General features: G+C 52.3%; 1 protein-coding gene across 1 annotated transcript in view; it reads right to left on the bottom strand.

Annotated features, from left to right (window-relative positions):
* Window positions 1-443: 443 nt before the first annotated feature.
* The window catches only part of LOC105727849 (transcription elongation regulator 1-like protein), a 74,629-nt gene continuing 48,526 nt past the window's right edge, over window positions 444-26,546 (bottom strand). Inside the window, exons 7-10 of the mRNA XM_064373724.1 lie at window positions 21,174-21,309; window positions 10,986-11,075; window positions 5,229-5,347; window positions 444-1,362 (exon numbers count right to left, since the gene is read on the bottom strand). Coding sequence (XP_064229794.1) covers window positions 1,206-1,362; window positions 5,229-5,347; window positions 10,986-11,075; window positions 21,174-21,309 — 502 coding nt within the window. The 3' untranslated portion in view covers window positions 444-1,205. The remainder of the gene's footprint in view (window positions 1,363-5,228; window positions 5,348-10,985; window positions 11,076-21,173; window positions 21,310-26,546) is intronic.

Here is a 26,546-nt window from a genome sequence, read left to right as displayed (position 1 = left end):
AGGGCCGGTGTCGGGACCACGGCTGATCCCAGTGAAGAGAGGATTCCACCTGGCCCAATTACGTCCTAATAAGTGTGGGAAAAAGTGTTCTCATGGGAACTAATTAAGGAGAAGGTAGGTAGGTAGGCGAGGAGGCTGTGGCACTGCTTGCTGGGGACAAAGACATTGTGTCTAAACAGAGAACTCCATAAATCTTGAAATAAATAAACGGATGTTCAGTAGTTTAAGGAATGCAATTAATTAGTGAAGGTTTCACCACACGAGGTTCCACCAGGACGATTAACCATGCTGAGAAGTAAGATTCTGTGTGACTGGCATTTTCATAACCTTTATTGCAATCATCGGCGGTTTTTTCCCCTGAATCTTTCAGAACTGAGTGTCTTTAGTTGAAACACAATTTTGCAGCTTAAAATCATAAGGAATATCTTAGTTACACACACACACTGGTTTAAAATATTTATTGATTAAAAAAATTAAAAATTTTTTATACAAAGGTGATGAGAAAAAATCTCATGCAAACTCTGGGCATACAATAAAAATAACTCAAATATTAATATGATGATTTTGTACAAAATAATTCTTTTGAAGTAGGACCTGTGGCAACCAGCACGGCCCCCTGCTCTAAGCCAGGACGCCCCTCTGGGAGGAACGCCCAGCCACCCTTGGAAGCCTGTAAGTGGTCCGTGGTCCAGTGTGGGATGCTCACAGCTGTCACTATGATTAATGATGAAAACCCTATTGCTGCTACTCAGAAACGAGACCAAGACCTGGGGACGGAGTCAGGAAATCCTCAACACCGCGGGAATCCCGGAGGAATGAAGTCATTCACAAAGGTTTTCAGAAAAGTTTTCGATAATCGTCATAGGTGATGAAACCAACACCTTAAAGTTGTTACAGAGGCTCCGGTTCCTGCTTCCCCAGAGTCCTGCAGTGGATTTATAATTTGTGTATATTACAAGTCATTTGCATAATTAAAACAATTAAGGGATTGACATATCGTGATTAGAAATGCATCAAACTCTGAACGTACAAAAAAGAGAGCTTCAATATGAAACAGTAATCCTCTGAGAACAAAGACCCCGCCGCACCGGTGACCGCTGGGCTGTGCAGGTCCCCGCCGCCTAACACCCGCGCCTGTCTCCACCTCGACCCCTCGCCCCGGCAGGCCCAGGGCCAACCCCCAGGATTATTGCATTCTCATAAACTCATCTCATTTTCCGCAGCCTTAGTCTGTTTTCCTTGTCCCGCTTCTTAAGAATAAGTATGAATTGGTTGAAAAAATGCTCCTGGTCCTTTCTTTTTTGAACAAGTCGAAACCTCTGATCCCGGCCATATTTCTCTGCAAACTCCTTAAACGTGGTCCTGAAAAAGACAGTTTCCTGAGACACCTTCCTGAGAGCGACCCTGGTCTCCCCAGACATCCCGCGGCGGACTCCCTGAGCAAGCAGCGAGCCCTTCCACCAGGCCTGGCTGTGGGCCGCTGGGCACTGGTGGGTGAGCGGCTCTGGCCGGCCCTGCCTGGTCCTCACGGGGGTCCTATGGGGCCCTGACCCACCCACACTTGCTGGCCCCCCTCATCTCTCCTCTGAGTGGTCTCCGGAAATGAGCTGCACCCACCAGCCTCCTCCGCTGTCTCATACACCTGTCACTCCCACCCGCCACTTCCCCCCGTCACAGCTCTGCCTGCTGGGTCTCCTGGGTTCCTCCCCTGCTACCACCATGCTCTGCCTGCCACAGTCTTTCTTGTCCTGTGCCCTCTGCCCGGCACACCCTTCCCTTGTTTCTTTCCCCAGTTAGAGCAGCTCATCCTGCGAAACCAGGCCAGGGTGTCTTCTTTGAGAAACTCGCCCTGTCTTGAGGCTCAGAGAACGGTGACTCCATCACAGCGCCTCGCCACAGTGGTGATCTCGTTAAACCTCAATGGTGGAATTGGGCTCCCACACTCGAATGGGGAGGCGTCATCTGCTTTGTCCTCCAATACACGTCTTGAATGTCTAGCCCAGTGCCTGGCAAGCAGCGAGCCCCAAATACTGATGGAGCGGATTGGCGACGCCAGGCCAGGTGGTGCCCCGTAAGAAAATGCACGGGACCCGGCCTAGACCAGCAAGGCCGTTCTCAAGGCTGGGGCAGCTCAGAGGGCAAAACAGGACGTGCCTCTGCGGTGAGCACGCTGACCTTCGCAGGCACCGGGCCCCACAGCTTCCTGTTCTCTTAGCCTTGAACTTGAAGCCAGGATCAGGGACGGGGTAGAGGGGCCAAGGCACGGAGCTGCTGGCCGGTGCAGACGCACTCGCTGGTCCAGCCCCAGTGGAGCAGGGCCTGGCCTGGGCATCGTGCTCCAGGGTGCCCGGAAAATGCGGTCATTCTTTGTCCAGGGGGTTCTTCTTATTCCCCCCAATTTCTCGTTACAGAGAATTTAATACTTCCTTGCAGACACTAAATTACTGTGTTAAATTATTATCACTTAATAGCTTCTGAAATATACAAACAACAAGATTATGCCGACACGGCTGTTAGAAGACAAGACAAATCATTAGCAGACTCAAGCTCATTTCTGTCACGGAGCAGATTCGTCTCGCTCCTTCCTCAGGGCGCTGCTGTTTTCCTGCTCTCCGTCTGTGGGGTTGCTTGTTTACACATGTCTCGCAAGAAAAGCGCTCCTCTCCGGCTGCCTCTTCCATCCGTCCCTCCTTCCTGCCTCCCCTGCCTTCCTTCCTCCTCTCCCTCCCGCCTTCCTTTTCTCCCGCCCTCCTTTACTCCCTGTTCCTTTCTTCCTTCTTCCCTCCTTCGCCCTTCCTTCCTTTCCTGATGTCATAACAACCTTGGTGTGCCATGGCTGAGCCACCCTCCACCCCTGACCTGCCGGGGATCAGTCAGTCCACGCTCCCCTGGCTAGAGAGGCATCTACACATTCTCAGTTACAGGCAGGGCAGGGACAGCTGCTAGGTAGGCCCTATTCTGGACATCTCTGAAAAGAAGTGTCCCTGAAAAGAAAGGGAGCCTCTCATGTCTGTCTGTGGCCCCTTAGCCATGCTGAGGGGTGCCACCGGCTTTCTGCTGACGCTGCCAAGCTGTGGCGTGAGCTCGGGGAGCTCAGCCGGGTCAGGGGCCCTGCATCTCTGCGCTCTCTCCGCTAAATGGGAAAACCTCGCCTCCTCTGTCCCTGTCCCATGACCACCTGGGAGCCCTCACCTCCTCCTCTGTCCTGTCCCATGACCACCTGGGGGCCCTCGCCTTCTCTGCCCCTGTCCCATGACCACCTGGGAAACCTCGCCTCCTCTGTCCTATCCCATGACCACCTGGGAGCCCTCACCTCCTCTGTCCTGTCCCATGACCACCTAGGAAACCTTGCCTTCTCTGCTCCTGTCCCATGACCACCTGGGAAATCTCACCTCCTCTGTCCTGTCCCATGACCACCTGGGAAACCTCGCCTCCTCTGCCCCTGTCCCATGACCACCTGGGAGCCCTCGCCTCCTCTGCTCCTGTCCCATGACCACCTGGGAAACCTCGCCTCCTCTGCCCCTGTCCCATGACCACCTGGGAGCCCTCACCTCCTCTGCCCCTGTCCCATGACCACCTGGGAGCTCTCGCCTCCTCTGTCCCTGTCCCATGACCACCTGGGTGCCCTCGCCTCCTCTGTCCTGTCCCATGACCACCTGGGAGCCCTTGCCTTCTCTGTCCTGTCCCATGACCACCTGGGAAACCTTGCCTCCTCTGTCCTGTCCCATGACCACCTAAGAGCACTCACCTCCTCCTCTGTCCTGTCCCATGACCACCTGGGAGCCCTCGCCTCCTCTGTCCTCTCCCATGACCACCTGGGAGCGCTCACCTTCTCTGCCCCTGTCCCATGGCCACCTGGGAGGTGGACACACCTAAGCCATAGCTAGAATCTAGCATTCTCATGACTGCTTTAACCATAGAAAATCACAGTTTGCGAGCAACAGAGCACATATTTGTTTGTCTATATTAGCACTTCTGATGAAGATGACTCATGCTATTTTTTTCCCATTCAGAAAGTACCCGTCCTTGGACTAGTTAGAGAAGTTGTGTGAGGACTGTGTAACTAGCACTAACTTAGGCCACCCAATTATTAATCAATCAAATCATAGGTCAAAAGAAGGAGGCCTATGCTTTCACAGAAAGCATCAATTAATGTCCATTTAAAAACTGATGCTGGCTGGGCGTGGTGGCTCACGCCTGTAATCTCAGCACTTTGGGAGGCTGAGGTGGCTGGATCACCTGAGGTCAGGAGTTCAAGACCAGCCTGGCCAACACGGTGAAACCCCATCTCTACTAAAAAATACAAAAAATTAGCTAGGTGTGGTAGTGGGTGCCTGTAATCCCAGTTACTTGGGAGGCTGAGGCAGGGAGAATTCCTTGAACCAGGGAGGCGGAGGTTGCAGTGAACCAAGATCATGCCATTGCACTCCAGCCTGAGTGACAGAGCGAGACTGTCTCAAAACAAACCGACAACAAAGCAAAGCAAAGACAAAGGCAAAGCGATGTGCGTGTTCCAGTCTGAAGCAAAAATACGTCGTCGACCGTTTTCATGCTTCCAAAACTTGTGGTTTTATGATTCTTTAAGTAGTACCTGTGCATTACTCTTTAAGGATCAGCTGATCAAACCCAATTTTTAAGAAAGAGTTAAGCTTATGTATTCTTCCAATTTCTAACATCTACTTTCTTATAAGTGTGTCTTATTTCATGGAAAAAATGCCTCATTTATCATTTTAGTAAGTTTTGGCACCCAAGGTAACTCAGTTCACTTGTCCAGTATATCAAATCTGCGTGAACTGGGACCAAGTGTTAGGACATCTGGGACCTAGGGGCGTGGCAGGGGTTACGGTGCTGCTGTTTGTAGTTCCTGCATTTTTGCTTCTTGATCATTAGATCAGAAAATAGACCTCATCTCATGAGTGCTTATGTATTGACTGGTTATTTGGGTCAGTCAGGGGCTGGAGACGTTTGAAATGCATGCAGGGTGGGAATAAAATGGTTGTGCTGCGTCTGGTCAGCAAATAACCCGCTTTCCCCAGACTGATGAAGGGGTGTTTGCAGGCTCACATGCAGGCAGCATGGTCGGGGCTCACGCAGGTCTTTAAAGCTCACACTTTCATGTCTGTGGAAGGCTGGCTTACACAATGTAACAAAAACAAACCTGAAGGGTCCTCTTGTAACTGGCAAGTTCCCAGCCCCAGAAATCGTCTGGTCTATTTCTCTCTCCATACCTGGGAGACACTTTAGATTCCTCTAGAAGTTTCTTGAATTCTTCTTTGGCTAGCAGCAATTTATTTTTCTTTTCCTTGTATTCTTCTTTTATTCTCGTCTTGACAAACTGTTCAAATATCTTAGACACAGAAGAAAAGCGTTATGAAATTGCGTATCAGACGTGAAATCTTGTATTCCAAGCACAACATGAAAAAGCAGCAAGAATCTACGGCAAGCTGTTCCCTTTCACCGCTGCTGGAGCTGTGAGCACCAGCCCTTCAGCGTGGCTCTCAGTGATCCAAGCGGTCTGAATAATTAAACCTGGGTCCCCACAAGCCCCGGCCTTTCTCTACACGCAGGCACCATTTCTGGGTCAAACACGAAACAGCCCTGCCAGAGAAACCTGGAGGATGACTTGGGTGCCTTATCTGCAGGCTTCTGGAACCAGGTGGCAATTTGGAACCCACGCTGCAAGCTTCAGTGTTCCTCTCAGTGGCCTCCTCACTTCCTCAGCTCTGCCAGCAGCACCAGAACACAGTAGAGCGCTTAGTTTGTGCTAGTCACTTCCTAGGGTGACATAATTGACATTTGAGCCTCCAAAAAATGGCCCTAAGTTGTGAAAAGAAAGCAGATTCAGCATCTCTGATCCCCACTTGTGAACCTGGGAGTCTGGTGTGTTGGGGAGGACTCACGGCCTCTTCCGAGGAGGTCACGGATGCCAGGCTGCCTGGATCACCAGTGTGGAAACAATCCACCAGGAGGCCTGACCCTTGGGCACTGGGCACGCCCCAGTTTGACCAGAAGTGCATCTCAAATGCTGCCCTAAACAGGAAAACCCTGCTCCTTGGTGGGAAGGACAGGAATGTCAGCTGGCAGGCAATTCCGGGCAAGGCTCCAGGCACTCCTCCTGGGACCTGGCAGTGCCATAACGAGATGCAATCTCTTTGTGACAGGCCACAGAACCTCTTTTCTGTCAGAGTAAGATGGATCCTTGTTTTAAGAACCGAAAAGTGGTCATTTATAAAGTCAAAGAGGGGGCAAAGTTACTCCATTCCAAATGCTACTCTAAACTCAAGGACATTAAAAATAAACTGAAGATGTGTTTATGCAAACATAAATAAAATATCAAGAAAGAGTCCGCATAGGATCCTCTAAGGCCAATAAATAGCAACTGTGCACCAATCCAACCAACGGCCAGGCAGATCCCAGGATGTGACCGGGACCAAGCACCCAGCTTGCCCTACACTCGTCCGGGTGAGTAGGGGTGGGAGGGGAAGGGCGGCAGGTGCAAGCCTCGGCCCAGCATTGCTCAGCCCCTTCTCCGGAGCAGCTCTCTTCCAACTTTGTCTTCTGGTTCAGATTCCATTTCAGTAGTGGCAAAGCTTTACAGGATTATGAATCCAAAATGCCACTGAAGATACAGCAGCAAAATGAAACATCCATAAATGTGACTTCAATTGAGAATGTGTGCATGTATGTAAGAGTATGACTGGCTTCTACCTTCAAGGCAAATAGCACTGGAAGTTCTCAGTTGTCTTATACTTAACTAATAAAACAAATGAATGCAGGGTTATTATCCAGATAAAAGCATGTGGCTCCATCATTAGCCAGAGTTTTGCTCTATTAACTTTAAACCTGAGAGGAAGCCTGGCTGGCTGTGGGCTCAGGGCTCTTCAGAAGTGGCTGCTTCTCTCCCTGCTAAATCCACTTCTCCATCTCATCAACGGCTTCTCTTCCCTCCCCCTTTGCCCTGTTGCTTTATTTTATGCTGCTATAATTCAACATAGAAGGTTTTGTTTTTCACCCTTGGCAAATTTTATCAGTTTTATCCAACGTGGAGCATGACTTTCTAAAAGAGAGTCCGTTGGCCGTGACATCATTGCTATATGTCCTTGTGCAATAAAACCAAACACTATTGTTGCCGTAGAAACGGGCCTGCTTCACCCTCTGGCCCTGACACCCTCTTCTCCTGTGCAGCAGCCCTGGGAGGGAGAGGGAGGGTCGAGAATGTCACACCAGGGGCCTTAGCCCTCCCATGGAAATGCTGTGTGGCGCTAGGTCCTGTACAGATCCCACGCCTGACCCTTCTAACGCAGCTCTTCCTAAACAGGACTGCGCTCCGTGGATGGGGTCTGGCTGGGATTTCTTTCCCCAGTTCAGCTTCCCTCCCCCCCGCACAGGAGCTGCCATGCCCCCCTTTGCTCCCCTCGGAAGAGGCTGCAGCACTTCTTCTGCCCTCCGGACACTCCGGTGCGCTGGCTACGGCGCGGGCTGCCTCCTCTGCTCTCTTGCTGGGCCTTCTGGGACCTTAGCACAGGCCTGCGGTTTCCTCTGGGTGATTTTGCAGTGATGTTTCAGGGTTTCCCCAGACAATGGGTACTTAGCTCGAGCGATGCTGTCATCTCCTCTATTTGCAGATGACCCAGCCAGGCGAGGGCAGGGCATCCTGGCCCAGGTGGGCCCAGTCCCGTCAGGGTTGGCATCTGCTCTCTGATGACAGCGTGAAGAAGGTCTGGCCTCACAGTGCTCCCTTGGATGAGCCCTGGGTGGGATGCCCATGCCCCCCAGACATCTGGGCTGGCGCTGCCCTGCCTGTGGACCACTTCAATCCAGCAAGCCGACTGGGCCCCTGTGTTCCCAGCTGTTCTAAGAGATGTGCCTTAGCATTAAAATAGAATATTTGGAAGGGGTTTGATCATAAATTTAAATTTTCTTTTTACAGTGGGGATGATCTTACTTATTCACCTTCCGTTAAAGGGACTAACGGCCTCAAAAAGTATCCATGGCACAGAGACAGAAAACTGACAACAGCAACCAAGTCCGCGGCGGCTCACGCCACAGGTGTGCTGACGGCTTTTAGACACTGCCAGGTTTACGGCTCCTGCCTGTGGCCTCCAGTGAGTCTGTCACATAAAATCACAGGCTCCTTGCTATGCATTTTTATAACTGATTTTTTTTTTTTTTTTTGAGATGGAGTCTTGCTCTTTTTGCCTAGGCTGGAGTGTAATGGTGTGATCTCAGCTCACTGCAACCGCTGCTTCCCAGATTCAAGAAATTCTCCTGCCTCAGCCTCCCAAGTTGCTGGGATTACAAGCAAGCACCACCACACCTGCTAATTTTTGGCATTTTTAGTAGAAACAGGGTTTTGTCATGTTGTCCAGACTGGTCTTGAACTTGTGACCTCAGGTGATCCCCCCACCTCGGCCTCCCAAAGTGCTGGGATTACAGATTTGAGTCATCAAGCCTAGCCCATAGCTGAAATTTTTGATTTAAAAAATTGCATCAAAGTGGTGAAATACTACCAGTTATTAAAGTTTAGGGTTTTCCTTAGCTATAGGAAAAAAATATGTCACACCCAAACTCAGCTAACTATCGTAGCATTATTTTGAGACTATGATAACACATTTCATATATTTTATATTTTAAAATGTTTCTTTATAGAAAATGAAACTCGGCTAGAAGATAACAAAGGATTATTAATTTCAAGTTCCTGAAAGGTTCATGTTCTGTATTCCAAGGCAGTCAATCCTGGGACCACATCAGGCTGCCCAGCCTACCCCTGAGCCTGCTCCGGGAGTTGGTCCAGCTCCCGTGAGTGGAGTGGTGTGTGAGGGTGAGGAGTGGGGGCGGGGTGGGAACACAGCGGGAGCTCGTTACAATGAGTAATGTGGGTCCAAGTGACTGAGACTCTGTGGGCTGGAGCTTCTCTGACATCATCTCAGGCATTTGCTTAAAGGAACTTTATGAGCAGAGGACAGAATTGAAAATAAAATCGCAATTCCCGTACTCTCCGTCCGGGGATTTATGAGACTCTGCTGGGGTGAGAATCCGGTGGACAGCAACATGGGGTCCCCTGGTAAGAGAACTCTCCTCCCGAATGAACTCTGGCATTTCTGTTTTCAACTCACTTTCCATGTTCATCATTTCTGGACTCAAAGGGCAAAGGGAGAGAAAGACGTGACTTCACACGTGGAGTTTAACGGGGACAGGGAAGTCTGGACCTTCCAGAGTCTCTACCTCAGGGCCCTTCTTGGACAGGCTCTGCGGGCCACACAGACCCAGGCTGTGTCAGCTAAAGCCATCAGACCACTGGTCCCTCCCCCAGCAACGGCAGGCCACTCCTGTGAGCCAACACATCTGTCCCTCTGACTGTTAGATACAGAAAGCAGTGTTGGCTCAGGGACCGAACTTGTAAAAAGCTAGGGCAGACCCCTGGCAGGTCTCTCCTTTAAAGATCCCCAGAGAACCCCCTCGAATCAATTCCTTGTGTTTCTGGGTGATGATTTGTAGAACCTCCACCCTCTCCTGTGCTGTTACTGTTCTCTGGAACTTCCATCCTCTCCTGTGCTGTTACTGTTCTCTGGAACTTCCATCCTCTCCTGTGCTGTTACTGTTCTCTGGAACCTCCACCCTCTCCTGTGCTGGGACTGTTCTCTGGAACTTCCACCCTCTCCTGTGCTGGGACTGTTCTCTGGAACTTCCATCCTCTCCTGTGCTGGGCTTGTTCTCTGGAACTTCCACCCTCTCCTGTGCTGGGACTGTTCTCTGGAACTTCCATCCTCTCCTGTGCTGGGCTTGTTCTCTGGAACTTCCACCCTCTCCTGTGCTGGGACTGTTCTCTGGAACTTCCATCCTCTCCTGTGCTGGGACTGTTCTCTGGACCACTCCTATTTCTTTACTATTATTGTCCTCCTAAGAACAAGCAGAAAGAGACTCTTTAAAAGGAAATGGTTGCTTATTTGGGAAGAGAGCATTGCAGTGAAAATACACATGCCGTTAGGGAAGTAAAAAGTGAGAGGATTAAATAATTGTTTGGAAATAATTATCTTTGGCTACAGAGATCCATAACAGGGCGGCAGTTGCTGGGCAGGTGTCCTTGCAGAATGCTTTCTGTGTGTGTAAGGCTGTGATGAGGCAGGTGCGGTGGCACATGCTTGTAATCCCAACATTTTGGGAGGATGAGGTGGAAGGATTGCTTGAGCCCAGGAGTGCAAGACCAGCCTGGGCAACATAGAGCAACCCCGTCTCTACAAAAACTATAAAAATTAGCCAGGCATGGTGGCTGGTGCCGGTATCCCAGCTACTCAGGAAGCTGAGGTGGGAGGATGGCTTGAGCCCAGGAGGCAGAGGTTGCAGTGAGCTGAGACGGCACCACTGCACTCCAGCCTGGGTGACAAAGTGAGACCCTGTCTCAAAAAAAAAAAAAAAAGGTTTTGATGGTCTTATGTGCAAGGCTGTGGTTCTTGTAGTCTTGTTAGTGATCAGGTATCCAAGTCTGAGAACGCCCTCTCCCTGGCCTTCCCCCATTCTATTTGCCAGACTTTTCTTAACATTAGTGACTTCATTTTGATCCTGACAATTTTCATATTATATATGACTTTAAGTATACAAAACCTTCAGGTCTTACATGAGACCACCTGTTTCACTATTTTTATATAATACCTTCAGTATTTAGTGTTTTTAACAGATTAGTTATTGTCATTTGGAATGAGGGCTAATGTTCCTAAAATTTATATTTTCATCTTCAAAAGTATTTGTCCTACAGGGTCATAACCAAATGGTGAGGTAAGAATAATGACCAGAATAACCTTCCTCAGTCCCCCTAACTCTTCTGTCACAAGCTCGCGAGCGACAGTACCCGAGCTGTAACTCTTCCCCACTGGCCAAATTCACAGCACAAGTGTCTGTTTTTCGGCAACGGAAAGCTCCCAGGTCCCGGAAGCAGCGCGGCGTTGATGCTGCGTCTCTGCTGTCAAAGTGCCTTCCCGCCACGTTACCTGCTTTCGTTCCTCAGAGTTGAGCAGGAGATAGCGTGGGTCAAACACGATTTTGTGTAATTCTTTCTCCCAGGTAGAAAATGCTGATACCTAAAGAAAGATATTGAATAGAGTTGCTGTTAGCATCTAACGCTGAGCCAGGAGCTGTGCTGAAATGATCCACGGTTAAAAACAACCAAGAAAACCAGCGTTAAGGCACAACGCGTTCAGTGATGTGGTGCCGTGTAAGCCTTGCACACGCCAAACCTTCCAAGAAAATCAATACCTAGAACATCAGAAAACTTAATTTGTAGACTCGTGACTCTTTCTTTCTTGAGCATCTTCCAGGGCTGTGTCCCTGATCTGAAACCTCAATTATATCTGCGGAGGTGTGGCATTCTGGAACACCCCATCTCGAAAGGAGAAACTATATTCGTCAAAATTTTCAGAACCCCTACAGGCCATAACAAAGAACCATGTCTTGACAACAGGCTGAGTTTAGTTGATTTGTAATCACCGTTTAACCTCTTTTAAGTAGGTCATTTAAAAAGTGAATTATTTTGTTGGCAATAGTTTTAGACTTACCAAAATTTTGCGAGAGTATTACAGAAAGTTACCATATGCTGATGCTCAATCTCTCATATCTTTAACATGTTAGCAGGCTAGGTTTGTCACCACTAGCTCTGACACATTATTACCAGCAACAGTCTGCATTTATTCAGATATCTTTAGGTTTTACTCGATTTTCTGTTTCTGCCCAGGACCCCGTCACATTTGGCTGCCATATCTCCTTGGGCTCCTGTTGGCTGTGACGGGGTCTCAGATGGCCCTTGCCTTTGATGACCGTGATGGTTTGAGGAGCCCCGGTCAGGTGCACTGCAGGATGCTCCTCGGTTGGGATTTGCCTGAGGGTTTCCTCATAAATAGTCTGGGGTCATGGGTTTTGGGAGGAAGACCACACAAGCAAATGCCATTCCCATCATGTCACAGCCAGGGTACACACTGCTGACAGGACTCCTCCTCGACAGTGGTGGCCGTGGCCGACTGGCTGACGTCTCCCCACTGTGAAGTCCTCCTCTCCGTGCTGCGCACTCTGGAAGGATGTCACCATGCGCAGCCCACACTTAGGGGCACGGGCTGTGCTCCGCTTCCGAGGAGGAGAAATCGCTAATGAGTGACCAGGAAACGTTCTGGGCGGACGCTCGTCCGTGCCTCCGCGTTACTTACGCGCTCAGTCTTTTATTTATATTGCTATGGACTCGGGTATTCAGCCCAGGCTCGAGCTGGACTCCAGCGTGACTCTGCTTCTTTTCCTGCTCAGCTTCTAGCATGTTGGCCTCGTCAAGCTCCCGGGGAGGGTTCCAAGCTCCCGCGTCCCTCTGACAGGTGCTTATCGCTTGTCTCTTTGGGGCATCTCCCTAATTTCTGCCACTAAGTGTGCTCCAGGCCCATCTCCTGCCTGTCCCGCCTTTGCCCTTGTATCAGTCAATTCTCCAAAAAGTCCTGGCTCTTAGAGAAACTAAGAACTGGGCATGGGTGGGTTCGTTGCTAATGACATGTCATTGCTTCTGGACTCTCAGCTGATAGAGCAGGGGAATGTTTAAAACATTTAGAATATAAATGCATTCATTTAAAAACAGGGACAATGTATTGACTGTGCCTTGGGCCCCAAGCTGGGTGTTGAGGCTCCTGAGAAAATAAATCAGGAAGGCCACGGTCTAGGGTAGCGCTGGCGAGGAGCTAACAGACTACTGAGATGGCACTAGGACCTGGACGCTAGATGGCAGAGACAGACCCGGACACTAGTGGGACACAGCAGGGCCCCACAGCAGCCTGCGGAGGAGGCGGCTTCTAGATTACTGTGACTTTGGAACATGAATACTCCTCACGGTTCACAAGGGGGCCTGGGGGGCATTCTAGCACTGGCTGGCAGTGGGGGCAAAGGCTGGGTCATGAACTATCGGAAATGCAGGAATTGCAAGAGGTTGCACATGCCCGGGGATGCCAGAGCCCATGAAGGAGCAGGAAGAGGCAGCAGAGACAGAGGCTGAGGTGCAGGGCAGGCTGAGACCTGGTTAGGAGGCTGGGCATTCTCTTGAGAGACAGGCAGGGGAGAAGGAAAGTCAGATGGGACATGCATTTGAGGAAGACCACCCTGGGGCCTGGGCAGTGGCTGAATACCTGGGCAGGGTCAGGGAGGGGAAAGTAATTGAAAGTTTACAAAAACAGAATCCCATTCCCATGCTTAAAATACTCCTCATAGAGGTTCTATTTCAATAAGCATGTGCTTTATTTGTATATTATAACAGATGGCTTTTCTTCGCTGGAAATTTCTGTCTTTAACTATCAAATTAAAGCCTTTTCTGTAACACCCATGAGCTCTTTTATTGGGTGGGATGACCCAGGGTCCACCCAGGGATTCCCCTCCACTGAGTGAGGACACGGCGAAGCACTGCTGGGGCTCAGGGCGGGGTGGCGATGCTGGGAGGGTCTCCAGGCAGAATGGATCCCTTTAGCTTTGACCGAGTGCACATGCCCACAGGAGCATCTGGGGTTGTTAGAGAAGCTATGGGCAGCTTCACTCAGCCCAGTCAGATCACAGTCCACCCATCACACGGGGACCTGTGCACACCCCCAAGGTCCCAGCTCTGCAGGAAGAGCAGAAGACGATTAGACCCTGTGTGGCTTAACCACATCAGCTTCTTGAAAATTTTGGAGTTCTAGAAGTAGAATAAAATAATTTTTCAATTAATGATGGATAGTTTTTACCTGCAAAGGAGTTTATAATCTATATAGAAGGTCAGATAAGCCATCTCTACAATGATTACAACTTACAATGATAAAACCAACTGTCTCATGTCAGGGACAGTTCAGGGAAGGGTCACAGTACAGTGGCTGGGAGGGGGCCGGGTGGGGGCCCAGGACCAAGGTTGAAGAGACATGTGTGAAACAGGGTCTTTCCCTGTCCTCCAGATGGGCACAGGATTTCTCCCAAAAAAAGGGTCCTGACAGCCACGGGGATGAGGAATCCTGCAAACTGCTTCTGAGGGAAGCCTGACATTCCCAAGCTTGTGAGAAACACATCGCCCAGAGAGTACATTCCTTGGGGCTGAGATTGCACACGTGTGTGTGTGTGTGACTATACACACACATAAGCACACACACCACACATGCAGGTGCATGTACACATGCAGCTGCACACACATGCAAACACGTGAACACACAGGACATGCTAACACATGCACACACAGGCACACATGTACACACGCACAGGCACATAGTTGTGCAAATGCACACATGTACACAAAGATGCACATACTGATACACACATGCACATGTGTGCACACACACACACACACAATACCACCACCACCACCAAGGAAGTCCAACAATGCAGAACAATCAGAGAAAGGAAACCCGTCAGCTGAGTAGGCAGTGAGCTGTGTATCTTTTAAGTCTGGCTGTGCTGCAGGACTGTTCTCTGGGTGGCCGTGGACAAATCCGGTTGCTTCGGCTTGTGTCTCTCCAGAACGGCTGGAGTGCGCTGGGAATGCAACACACCGAGAACACCCAGGCTTTGTGTGGGGCCCACTCCAGATATAAGACATCCTTCGAGCTGTAGCCCAGCGGCTCACAGGACCCCAGGGTACAAAACTCATTGCGGGCTGCTTTCTGGAGTCCCTTGGTTACGGTGGACATGCAGATGAGGCTCAGTCCTCCCTCGCAGCTTTCCTGGGCCTGGGGGACTGGCTCATGAGGCACCCTAGTCTCCTATCACCCTCGCTTCCTGTCTGCGGGAAACAAACCCACTTCAGATGATTTGCTGTGTGCGTGGGTGTTCTGTCCAACAGGCTCAGACAGGTCGCTGACTGGCGGCTAGTGAACCCCCTTCACATGGGCGTTTCTGCTGCTGCTAAAGCGATTACTTCAAACTCAGCGGTTTGCAAGCACCACCTCCTGTCACTCCATGTGTCACTCCATGCCCTGCGTGGGGCCTGAGTCCAGCGTGGGGGCACTGGGCTCCTCGACCCAGATCCCACCGGGCTGAGATGAGGTGCTGGCGGGGGCTTGTTCTCATCTGATGCTTGGGGTCCTCTTCCAAGCTCACTGGATGTTGGGAGAATTCGGGTCTTGTGGTTGCAGGGCTGAAGCCAATCTCAGCTCCAGGCAGCTGCCTGCAGGCGTTTCCCCAGGGCTCCCACAGTGGGGCAGCTCTTCAAGCCAGTGAGAGAATCTCCCCCTGGCTAAGGCTGAGTCTTACACAGCACAGTGCAACGTCGCCAGGGGTGTGGCACTAGCCCCGCCCATGCTCAAGGGGAGGACGGTCCAGGGGAGCACAGCGGCGCGGTTTGGGGTGGAAGGGGGCTTAGAATCCTGTCTGCCCAGCGCATCCCGAGACCAGGACATGCTATTCCTCTCAGCGGTCTCCACGTCTCAGTAGAGACCTCTATCGCTCTCCTCTTTATTAACAGTTCTTTGATTCTTCGGCATTTTATATGTGACTTGGCGCTTAAAAACCTGAATTCTTGGGTAAACCTTAGACCCTTTCCTGCAGAAGTTCGTGGTTCCGCCCCATTCATTGCCCCATTCTGCATCCTCACGTCACCGCCTGGTGAACAGTGACAGCGATCCTGGTGCACGTCTCCGCACGCCTGTCCTCTGTCCCCTGCAGATGACGTGACTGTGGCTGTGACCACGGCCACGTCTGTGAATGCTGCAGCCACCTCAGTGGGAAAGCAGCAGGGTCTAGTTCAGCCCCCTGGGCTGGAGGGAGAGAGTCTGACTCTGTCCGAGGCTTGCGTTGCTGGTCCCTCACTGCACATTCTCATCTGGTCACCGTTCCAGGGCCAGCCCTCCGCCCTGTCTGGATCATGAGAGTGGGGACTGGAGGTCACCTGGGCTGGGCTGGAGATGTGCCCTTTCCTCCACTCTCAGCCTCCTGCAGTGGGACTCTCTTCTCTCCCTGGGAGCACCAGCTGCAGCTCCTCGGTTCCCTCATTAGTGTCTACGTTGCAATCGATTACCTCTGATTTTCACAGTGAGAGAAGCCGGAGCTGGTTGTTGGAAGCGCAGGAGCCAGAAGGAGCTGCAGAGGAGGCACCGTGTGGCTGTGGGCCAGGCTGGAGTTTCCAATCCCGGCAGATGCCACCATCAAACGGACATCGCCCAAGCATCACCCTGCAGATAGTGGCCGGCCGGCAGTGGGCGTCCTGGACTGCAGGTCACCGTGTGGCACCGTCCGAGCCCGCAGGCGTGACTGCTGGAAAGTGGACAGGCACCAGGAGTCTGAGGTTCAGGAAGGGAAGTTGCACCTTCCTCGCAGCCGCAGGAACTGGGCTGTCCCTTTCACGGCTGTTTTCAACATCCTCTCAGTGGCGAGGACCTGGTCTGGAGAACCCGAAAGTGTTTTCCAGATCAGGTGATAGATGAAGACCTCACCGGCAAAGCATCTGCCCATGGTCATCTGGTTCTGGGACAGCCATGGCTGTCTCCTAACCGCCCCTCCCTGCCTCGTCACCTCCTCAACCCACACCTTCTAAAACTTCTCCTTCTGGAGCCCTCGGGCAAGTCCACAGTTCAACTGGATGCTCAGGGCCCCGGTGGTCTGGCTCGGCTCCCTCCCACGGCCCTGGAGGTCTGACCTGGCTCCCTCCCACAGCCCTGGCGGTCTGGCCCGGCTCCCCCCAGCATTAAGGCGGCTGCTTCTCCGGCCAGCTGAGTTATGAGCAGCTCCCAGGCCCAGGTTTCCCTGAGCAGCCACACCGGCTGGAGCAGACTCTCAGCAGAGAAGAGGCCCCAAGCATGACCACAGCGCAGCACTGTCCACGCCTCCTGCTGCGGATGGGCCAGGGTGAGGCCCTGCCTGAAGCCGGGCACCTCAGCCCTGGGAAGGCAACCAAGACCTTGGATATAAAGAAGAACAAGGTCACCATTTACAAAACAACGCCAGAGAAAACTGGCTCTAACTGCAGTCCAAGCTTCCCCAAAAGCCTCTCTGAAGACCGAGAAACTCATCATGCACTGTTCGGGGGACGCCTCGGCGCCGAGAAAAGGGGGTTCCACCCAAGTAAAGTGGCCAAGAGCTTGGGGATGGCTCAGTCACACGTGGGACGCCAAAGTCCCCGAAGTACACCACGCATGTGACAGAAGCTGCCTTCAATCTTTAAAACCAACAAATTTTTCAATCCTTCGATCACAGAAAATGGCAGGGATCCTCATGAGCAGAGAAAAGGGCGAAAGCTGGCAAAAGGATGGTGCCTGCCAGTCCTGAGCTGGAGGATAAAGCCCCAGCCTGGAGGGGGCCTCAGGTCAGGGGCGCAGCCCACGGCCTCTCCATGGAAAGCTCCCACCCTGACGCCGGGGCTGGGCTCTGCTGGGCACACTTGTGTGCATCCGTCTGCACCCTGACCCACTCATGGCTCCCTGTGTGGTCCTCAGGGTGTCCCAGGGAGGCAGCTGCAGTCTCTGCCCCTCAAGGAAGGCTGGGTCATACAGAGTCCCCCACGTGTGGCTAACTTCCACCTCAAGCACAAACCTGGCTACTTTTGTGAAAGTCCTGGAACCTAATGTTTTGACCACATTTGATTATTGAACCAAATGTATTTACTTTTATTTCCTTGTATCTTAAAATGGCCATAATAGACCTGGAGCATGAAGTGTTAATCGAATTAGAGGTGATTTTTCCTTCTGGCGTTTATGAGTGCGGAAGGAGGCAATCTGTCAGCATTACCCTCGTCTCTTGATGACCCTGCACCTGGACCTTTGAAATACAATCACTATTTCCCCTCACAGCCTGCCCTTCCCCTCGTCCATGCCCCGTGGGCAGAGGACAGGCTGTCATCAGTTATCTTGGGGCCTGCGTGGAATTCACTAATGTAATAAATGAATCAAGCCCCTAGGGAACATTATGTTATATTATTTCATGTTGTGTTGAAAACACAAGAAGACAGACAGGCAGAGCAGCCAGACTGCCCCAAGGTGTGGAGGGCGGCCTGCCTTTGCCACTGCCGGCGCCCTCCCTCCCCTTCCGGCCGTCTCCATCTCTCCTGTCTCTTCCTGTCTCCCATGGTCTCAGGAAAATGCTGGGGCCACAGAAGTTCGAGACCACTAAGAGTGGGAAATGGGCCCCGGCCACGCAGCACTCCCAGTGGCCACATGAAGAGAGTTCGTAAATCTCCCTGGGCCTCAGCCCAGAACCTCTGCTTCCAGGGCTGGGGGCTGAAGACTTGGGCCATGCCCCTGTCCCCGAGCTCGTCCAGATTTGCTGCTCCATTTCTGCAGCTCCTGCTGCCCCACTGCCCTGGAGATGCCTTCTGGATCCGCAGCCCACCTGGCCCCTCCTGAGCCCAGATGCCCCAGGTCCCACTGTGCCTCCCACAAGCCCTAATGATCCCGCGAGCCCTAAGGATAGTCCCAGAGTCACCCGCAGAGGGACCTCTGAAAGGACCAAAGACAGCTCCTGAGTTCCTAAATCAAAATCCAGTCTTCTCAGAAGGACTTTCTCTCCCGGCCCCTGGGTGAGCATCACCTACTTCTGAGAGATTCTTTGCAGAGGAAAATGTTCTTATTAAAATGTCTTTAACATATTCACCTAAACAACAGGATTAAATTAATAACCTGCTGTTCAATTAAACTTCCTCCTGATGGACTAAAGTTTTTAAAGAAAGCTTCTTTGGGATTTGTACCAGTAAGAAAAAAACAAAAATAAAACAAAACAAAAAGGAAACCTTCTGCCGAACCATCATTTACATTCCACAAAACCACAAAAGCTTCACCCGCTGCCCCAGGGCGCACCCCCATGGCACGGCCCAAACTCTGCCCTTTTTAAACTACTAAAAACCCCAGGGCCCACCCTCCATCACTCCATAAGTCCATGAATTTCTGAACTGAAGTATTGAACAAATGCAGTAAAAAATCTTATTAATCACTCAGTCCATGAAAAAGCGACCTTTCGGTGCCCCCCTGGTAAGCAGCCAGAAACCGTTTGGGTTTAGCTATCAAATCCTCCTGAGCATGAGCAAATCCTCGGGCATATTTCATAAAGCTGAAAAGTCATAAATGGTGGCATTGCTTTATGATATTAGCAGTAAATTTGGATTGATCTTCTCTACTCATGAGCCGTGTGCTGGCCTCTCCTGAAAATCCTCATAAGCTCCGGGCCCAGGTTCACCCCCGTCTCTTTCTCTCGGGGCAAACACACAATGCTGAGTTTACGGCTTCACATTCAGATGATTTTGTTGATTCCTGTACAACAATCTGAGAGGAAGAAGTTGAAACACATCACCCATCCTCAATGCGGTAAGAAGGCACTGAAAATCTCATTAGTAACATCTCTCAACCAAGGCCATTTGGAGAAATTCAAGAAGCGATGTCAACTGAGCCCGCCGGCATCCCTGCCTGGGAAGGAAGGCTGGCCTCTTGGGCAGGTAGCTTAGTTTGAAAACGTGCTGGTAAATTGAGCCTGGCTCATTTCCAAAACAAAGAGATGGAAAACTTGGACGTTAGTAAGATAAAAGGAATTTTTATTGAATTTCCCAAATGTTCATGATGTCAGCATGTTTCAGGGGTGACATGTCATGTCTCCTACCAGATAATCCAACCAGGCCAGACTGGCCAGGGCTGTTCAGAAACTCAGAATGACGGCCATTCCCACAAGGGCCTTGCAATCGGAGGCAATCGGAGGGGCACGGCAGCAGGAGTGGGAACCGCCTGCACACGGGCCTGTGGGCACAAAATGGCCTCTCCTGCCTCTCACCCAGTGAGGCCCCTGAACCAGACCCTGCTCCCGGTCTCTAGACGGTGGCTATCTTGGTAAGACACAGCCGCAGGGGCATCTGCCGAGGTAAGCCAGTTTCCTGTGAGAGGGCCGCCTAGTCACTGGTTGGACACTTGGGCATCGGGTCGTCCACCAGGATGAAGAGGAGTCCTCGAAGGCACATGGGGAGCGCCCAGTGGCACCTCCCCGGGGCCCCTTCCTCCTTAAAATTCCTAAGGGGTAGGACCTGCTCAATTTTTCCTGCTCCTCGAAGGCTTAACCCAGACTCTGGACAGCAGCCCGGCCCTAACCCTGTGAGGGTTCTGCTCAGACCTCCCTGTCCTGCAGGGAGCTGGGTCCCACGGCGGCTGCACCCCTGCCCCGCCTCTCCAGGACCCTGGGAGTTCCCAGCGGCAACGGCTGTCAGGGGGCCAGGAAGCAGCCTGGGGAATGGGTGCTGACTACAGAGAAAACCTGCTTTTCAGTCTGAAAGGCCATTTGCTCTGTTCATATAAATATCCTCACACCTGGGGCCCATCACTGCCATCTGCATTCAGCCTTATTTTGTGAGGAAATCCAACCGGGCTGAAACACTGCCTCTGGCTCATTTTATACCCAACAGCCAAAGCAGGAAATGACAGTCAGTGGAAGAAGATCTGAATGTAAAATTCCCCCACCCCCCAATTCAAAGTGAGGTTCGGAAATCAGCTACACTTAAGACATCCTAATTTTACTAAAAACAGTCACGGTCACCCGTACGTTTGGGAGTCCCACCTGGGTGGCACGGACAACCCCTGGGGAAGCCGCACCGTGAGGTCAGGCACCGTGACCTGGCCCAGCTCCTGCGGGAATCTCATCTGCACAGTGGAGACTCCCTCAGGCCACCCAGGACCCAGCCTTCCCCATGGACCCCGCCTGCCTGCCTCTCGGGCCTCATGGCCACAGGAGAAGCCACAAAGGTGTCTTTCTCCCTTCAGAGGCGAAGCAGGGCCTCCTCTCCACGTGGGCTCCCCCTCAGCCTCCACTCACTAAGCACCTGCTCCTCACTCAGCTGGATCAGGAATTCAGTAAGGAGGAGACATCCTGCAGGCCAGGACAGTCACTCAGCACAACCAGGAACTTAGTGAGGAGGAGGAGGTGTCCCTCGGGCGGGAACAGGAGCTCAGTGAGGAGGAGGTGTCCCTCGGGCGGGGACAGGAGCTCAGTGAGGAGGAGGTGTCCCTCGGGCGGGGACAGGAGCTCAGTGAGGAGGAGGTGTCCCTCAGGCGGGGACAGGAGCTCAGTGAGGAGGAGGTGTCCCTCGGGCGGGGACAGGAGCTCAGTGAGGAGGAGGTGTCCCTCGGGCGGGGACAAGAGCTCAGTGAGGAGGAGGTGTCCCTCAGGCGAGGACAACCGCTCAGCTGCTGTTCCCCAGGGTCTCCTGCAGGACGCACCTCCCGGCAGCTGCGCCTTACCCCTCTCTCCAGCAGCATGTCTCGGAAGTGGGTCGCACGCTCCTCCAGGGGCAGGAGGATCTGTGGGGGCGGCGTCCTTGTGCCTTTGTCCTCTCTCTTCGCCTCCTCTGGCCTGGGACTCCCGCAGCCTTCGGTCCTTCAGGGACACAAGAGGCAGAGAGTTAGATGTGCCCATGGAGACCCCACTGGTTTTTATGGCAACTTTTACAAACCCTACTGAAAGTAACTCTTTCAGAAGCACAGTCTCTTTGACAACTCTTCATAAAGCCTGATTCTGGCTTTACCAGACGAAGCCTGGTCTCCGCAGCAGAGGTGGAAGGTTTGCCCTTGGCAGGCACGGGGAGTGGCTGTGTTCAGGGTGGGAGGCTGGGATTGAAGCCTCAGCCCCAGGCCAGCTCTGAGAAGCTGCAGCTCAGGTGCTGGTGAAACCACACCCTGGCTGCCAACCAGCGTGGCTCCTGGGCAGACCCTCGCTTCAGCTCCCCGTGCTGCCCACAGCCCACAGCAGGGAAGCTAGGCATCAGGTGCCCCTGTGGAGATGGGGTGGTGAAGGGGTGAGGAGCAGGCTTTTCACCTGAACAATCATTTCACTCAACTGTGGCCCCTTCGTTCTGGACAAATGCCTGGAAGACAGTTATGTGCAGAACCAGCTATGTCCTGAGATCTAACCCCAAAGGGAAACTTCCTTGACAAAGGAGGCTGGGACCCTCTAGGAGCATAGAGGACAGTGGAGAATGGGGCCTCCAGGGCCCTGGGGAAGTTTCCCTCCTGCAGCAGAGGGGAGGCTCCTGCCAAGGCCCTGGACACTGGGCAGCAGCAGCTGTTGCACAAGGTGGAACCTAGGGTGGGCAGGGAGGGAGGGACCCCACGAGATGACCGTGCCGGGCTGGGCGGCTTACCAGTGCTGCCTTCTGAACTACGAGGGCAGGGAGGCGGGGACGCTACTCCCGTGGATGGAATACGAGAGGCCCGCCTGTCTCAAGTACCCACCCGGCACCTTGCATTATTTTAACTGCACACTGATAGATCTCTCTATGGTTCTGCACTGGATTCTAAGAACCATCTAGAAATATCCTTTTAAAAAAACTCAATGGTGCTGGAAGAAAGTGTCTGGCCAAATGCAGACACTGTTCTTCTTGTGTCTGGCCTCCCCTCCTTCCGCCTGGCCCTGCCTGGGAGCAGGTCCATTGGCCGCCACCTGCCTCTCAGGGTGCAACCACCTGCCTGTCAGGGTGCAGCCTGCTCTCCACAATGGGCAGACTCAATGCACAGGCTTGGCTCACCCTCACTCCAACCACGCCGAGCCCTCATGGCCTGCTCCTGGCCTGGTCTGGCCCTGCTCCGCCTACTGAAGGCCAGGCCCGGGGCAGTGACTATTCAAAACAACAGTTCCCTGGTGATTTTGTGGCAATTCCAGCATCGGACCAACCATCTGAGAGCTCCCTTATTTTCTGCTGCACTTAGGTCAAGCTCAGCCAGCAACCATGAAGAAGAGTCCACTCACGAGCAGTGGCTGAGTGCCTCCTGCATTCTGGGAGCCGCCTAAGTGCTTGGAGACGTAGGCATGGCAGGAATGTGCATCTAAAAGGCCTGGGCCTCACCTGCTCCTTTCAAAACCAGCTCACCCTGGGATCTGGATTGTGAGTTTCTGGAACCATAGTCTGGGCTTTCTGATGTTGGTCTAGAGGCGAGAGTCTCTCCTGGGCCACAGTCCCCCAGGCTCCCCCGAACTCTACAGTAGGCCTAGGATTTGGAACTTGCATGCTCACCTTTGCATTGCCCAGTTTGAGCAAGAGTCCTGCTAAATCCCCACCCTTCTCTGGATCTGATCACCTGGACACCTTATCAGGTTCCTCATCCTCCACTGCCCCCAGGTCTGACTCAGCAAGAATGCACTGAGGTTGGTTCAGCCAGAACCACCCCATCCCTGAGGTCTGTTCTTGGTAATTTTCCATCCACTCACCCCCGACCCTGACCGTGGCTATCAGCCTCTGCCTGTCCAAGCCAAACGTGGAACTGGGCCTGGTTTCTTCTCCTTCTTTGCAACAGTCTTGAATATGATCTGTTTTTACGGCTTTAACCACTGTCCAGCTCTGGTTTTGACAATAGCACCACGTTCTCCACTGAGGATGATTCTGCCCCAGGGGACATCTGGCAAGGTCTGGAGACATTTGTGGCTGCCACACTGCAGAGCTGTTACCAGCACCTGGGAGTGGAGAACCGGGACGCTGGGAAACTCCCTACAATGCACAGGACGGCTCCCACCACGCAGGCTCATGCGGCCCAAGTGGGCGCCCCCAGGAGGTTTGGATGCTGGGTCAAGACTGCGCTACTGGCTGGATGTGGTGGCTCACGCCTGTAATCCTAGCACTTTGGGAGGCTGAGGCGGGTGGACTGCCTGAGCTCAGGAGTTCGAGACCAGTCTGGACAACATGATGAAACCTCATCTCTACTAAAATAAAAAAAAATTAGCCTGGTGTGGTGGTGTGTGCCTGCAGTCCCAGCTACTCCGGAGGTGGAGGCGGGAGAATTGCTTGAACTGGGAGGCGGAGGTTGCAGTGAGCCAAGATCTCACCACTGCACTCCAGCCTGGGTGACCGAGCGAGACTCCATCTCCAAAAAAATAAAAAAGATTATACTCCTTCCTCATTTGGAGATGAGGGAAGGGGACAGACAGGAAAAGGTACATGTGGTCATCTAGTGGCCAGACGCAGCCGTCCAGGTCTCCCAGCGCCTGCCAAGTGAGAAGCGTTTCCTCATTGTCTGTCCAAGGTCCTGGGAAATTCATTAGGACCATGTTTAGGATGTGCTGAGAACACACAATGCCTTATGTCTAACAACCAGTTTTCATTCACTGGGGCTACAATATGGATTAATCCCAACGAATGCAAAATGTGCAAGGAAATAAAAAGATGGCTCAGCCCATTAGAGAACTGTATTTATAGACCAGCTATTTCTGGAGCATTTACATTCTCTGCTTCTTAGGCGATTACATGGAATTTTGAGAAAAGAATATTACCAGTGGATTTCCAATTGTATCATATTCCAAGGGTATAATTAGGATTTCCCTGCGATAAATTTTCATTAGCTAAAAATAGAAATGTGAAACAAGGCCTGTATTGTTGCAACTTGAAATAAGAAGAATTGGCACATTCTGGGCTGCATGATGGTGTCTTAGAGCTTGTTCAACAAACTGTTCTGCTTAGGACTGCTGCGTGCCTTCCACACGGCTATCGGTTCACTAAGAATCGGGCAAAAGCAAATGCAAACCAGGTAAATATATTTTTGATATTCTTATGGCTGAATGACTCCTGCACCTTTAATGAAAAGCGAATTGTAATACTTTTAGTAAAGATGGCTCGAGCCACGGTTTTCTTGCTGGTGAAGGCGGCGTCCCTGCGGGCACACTAATAGGCAGGCACAGGCACTGTAGGTCGCTAGCTGGGGAGGCAGCTTCACTGCATCACAGAAGCCTTGTTAACTCCCGGATCTGGGAAGTTTTCCAGGTCCTATGTATAAGTTGAAAGGGGCCTGGTCTCGGCCAACCTTTACCCAGAGTAGGTGCTCCTGCAATCTGGGCACCGTAGCCCTGGGGTCCCCTCACGCCCAGGGTCAGCCCCTCTCTGCCTGCTACCCCTCTGTGTGGTGACCATCCCACCCCTGAGCAGGGGGTCTGTCTTCTCCTGGCTCTGTCCCTCCACCCAGCCCCTAAGCTTGCCAGTTGATCTGTTAATGATTCGTGTGTGTGTTTGTGTGTGTGCCTGTGTGTGTGCACATGCGTGCATCTGACCTATGCTGGTAAGTCTGTAAAGCTGTTTTCTGATTTTGCCCATGTGCAAAGGGCAGCACATTATCCAGTAAAATGCACAAATCCAAGCCCCAGTGCAGCTGGGTTCTGGGCACTGCAACGCCAGCCACGATTTTCCCTTTGTGAACAAGAAACCTTAACGATCCATCTGAGGCTGGGGGGACTCAGGTCTCTGGGCTGTGCACACCTGCTGTGGGCACACAGCTCACCCTGAACCCTCAGAGCTGCTTCTCTTCACCCAGGTCCTTTCTGCAGAGCCACCCTGAGGTCGGAACCGTTGCCCTGGCAGACAGATGACAAACACAAGTGGCTGCCGGCTCCAGGCTAGAGGACGGGGGCATGTGGCGCTGTTTCCCCAGCCGGGCTGAGGCACCCACCTGCTCCCTTGCAGGCTGACACCCAGCTGCCTTGTCACAGCATTAGCTGGACAGGCAGAGGCTCTGACAGCCCAGCTGGGTGGATCAAGGTCCAAACCTCTATGTGGGGAAACGCACCAAGGCCTTCAGCCCCAGCATGCTCCCGTGAGGTGGTCCTAGCGTCCACCTAGGGCTGTCCTGTGGATTGAGTGAGACGGTCCGCATTGACCCCTCAGAGCATCCCCTCCTGCTCCTTCCCTCCCTCTCCAGCTTGCGGTGCACAGCGGGGCTGTAGCTGGAACCAGGAGCCCCTCACTGCCCAAGGAGCTTACAGTCTAGTGGGACATGAATTAAACAGTTACACACATGTTAAGCCTCAGCTGCACCAGGTGTGTCAGGGCTGAAACGCACAGTGCAGAGACTGTCAATGCCAGAGGGGCCCCATGGTGGGCTTCGGGTGGGTGTTCTCGCTAACACGATCATTTGAGAGACTCTGCAGAAACAGCAGACATTCTAGTGGACCAGGGCTCCAAGGCAGAACATGAGCAGGGAAGAGAAATAAACGCTGACACAGGTTGAAATGGGGTCACTCTGCCAGGGAGCTGCCATCTGAGGTGGAAAGTGCTGGAGTGTGAGTGAGGACCTGGCTCTGGAGAAGCCTGTCTGCAGATGTGATGAGGTCAAGGTGTTTCTGAGCCTTACAGGTGAGGACGACTTGCTGTACAACCTTGACCAAAATATGGAAACTCTGGACCTTATTCGTGGTAAGATACATGCTTCAGACCAGATGATCTGAAAACGCCTCACAACACTGCGATTCTATGATGCAAATGTGATCCTGTTCATTTCATCCTGATGAAATATTTAAACATCTTGACTCTGCCATCAACTTGTTAGCTCTGCCTCCCAACTTTGCAGTCCTATAAATCTGATGAACAGGCCTCCTGCGTCTTCATCCAGCTCGTTCATAAAAATGTTCCACAGGAAGTGCCAGACACATGCCTCTAGCAGGTCTACCAGCTGCAGCCCAGCAGACGGACAGCTCCACACACCGTGCTGGTGATGGGCTGTGAGGCCCGGGTGTGGGCACGGTGAGAGAGCTGCCCTCGGCCCCGGCCTGCCTCCCGTTCCATCTCATCTCAGTCTGCAGGTGCTGTGCCACCATCAGGGGCCTGCTGACAGCCAGTCCATGGTGGCTTCCAGAGGCTG

The sequence above is a fragment of the Aotus nancymaae genome, unplaced genomic scaffold (assembly GCF_030222135.1).
Source record: "Aotus nancymaae isolate 86718 unplaced genomic scaffold, 86718_ANA_hifiasm-v0.15.2.pri h1tg000010l, whole genome shotgun sequence".
Classification (NCBI taxonomy): domain Eukaryota; kingdom Metazoa; phylum Chordata; class Mammalia; order Primates; family Aotidae; genus Aotus; species Aotus nancymaae.
This window is presented reverse-complemented; position numbering and strand designations above follow the sequence as displayed.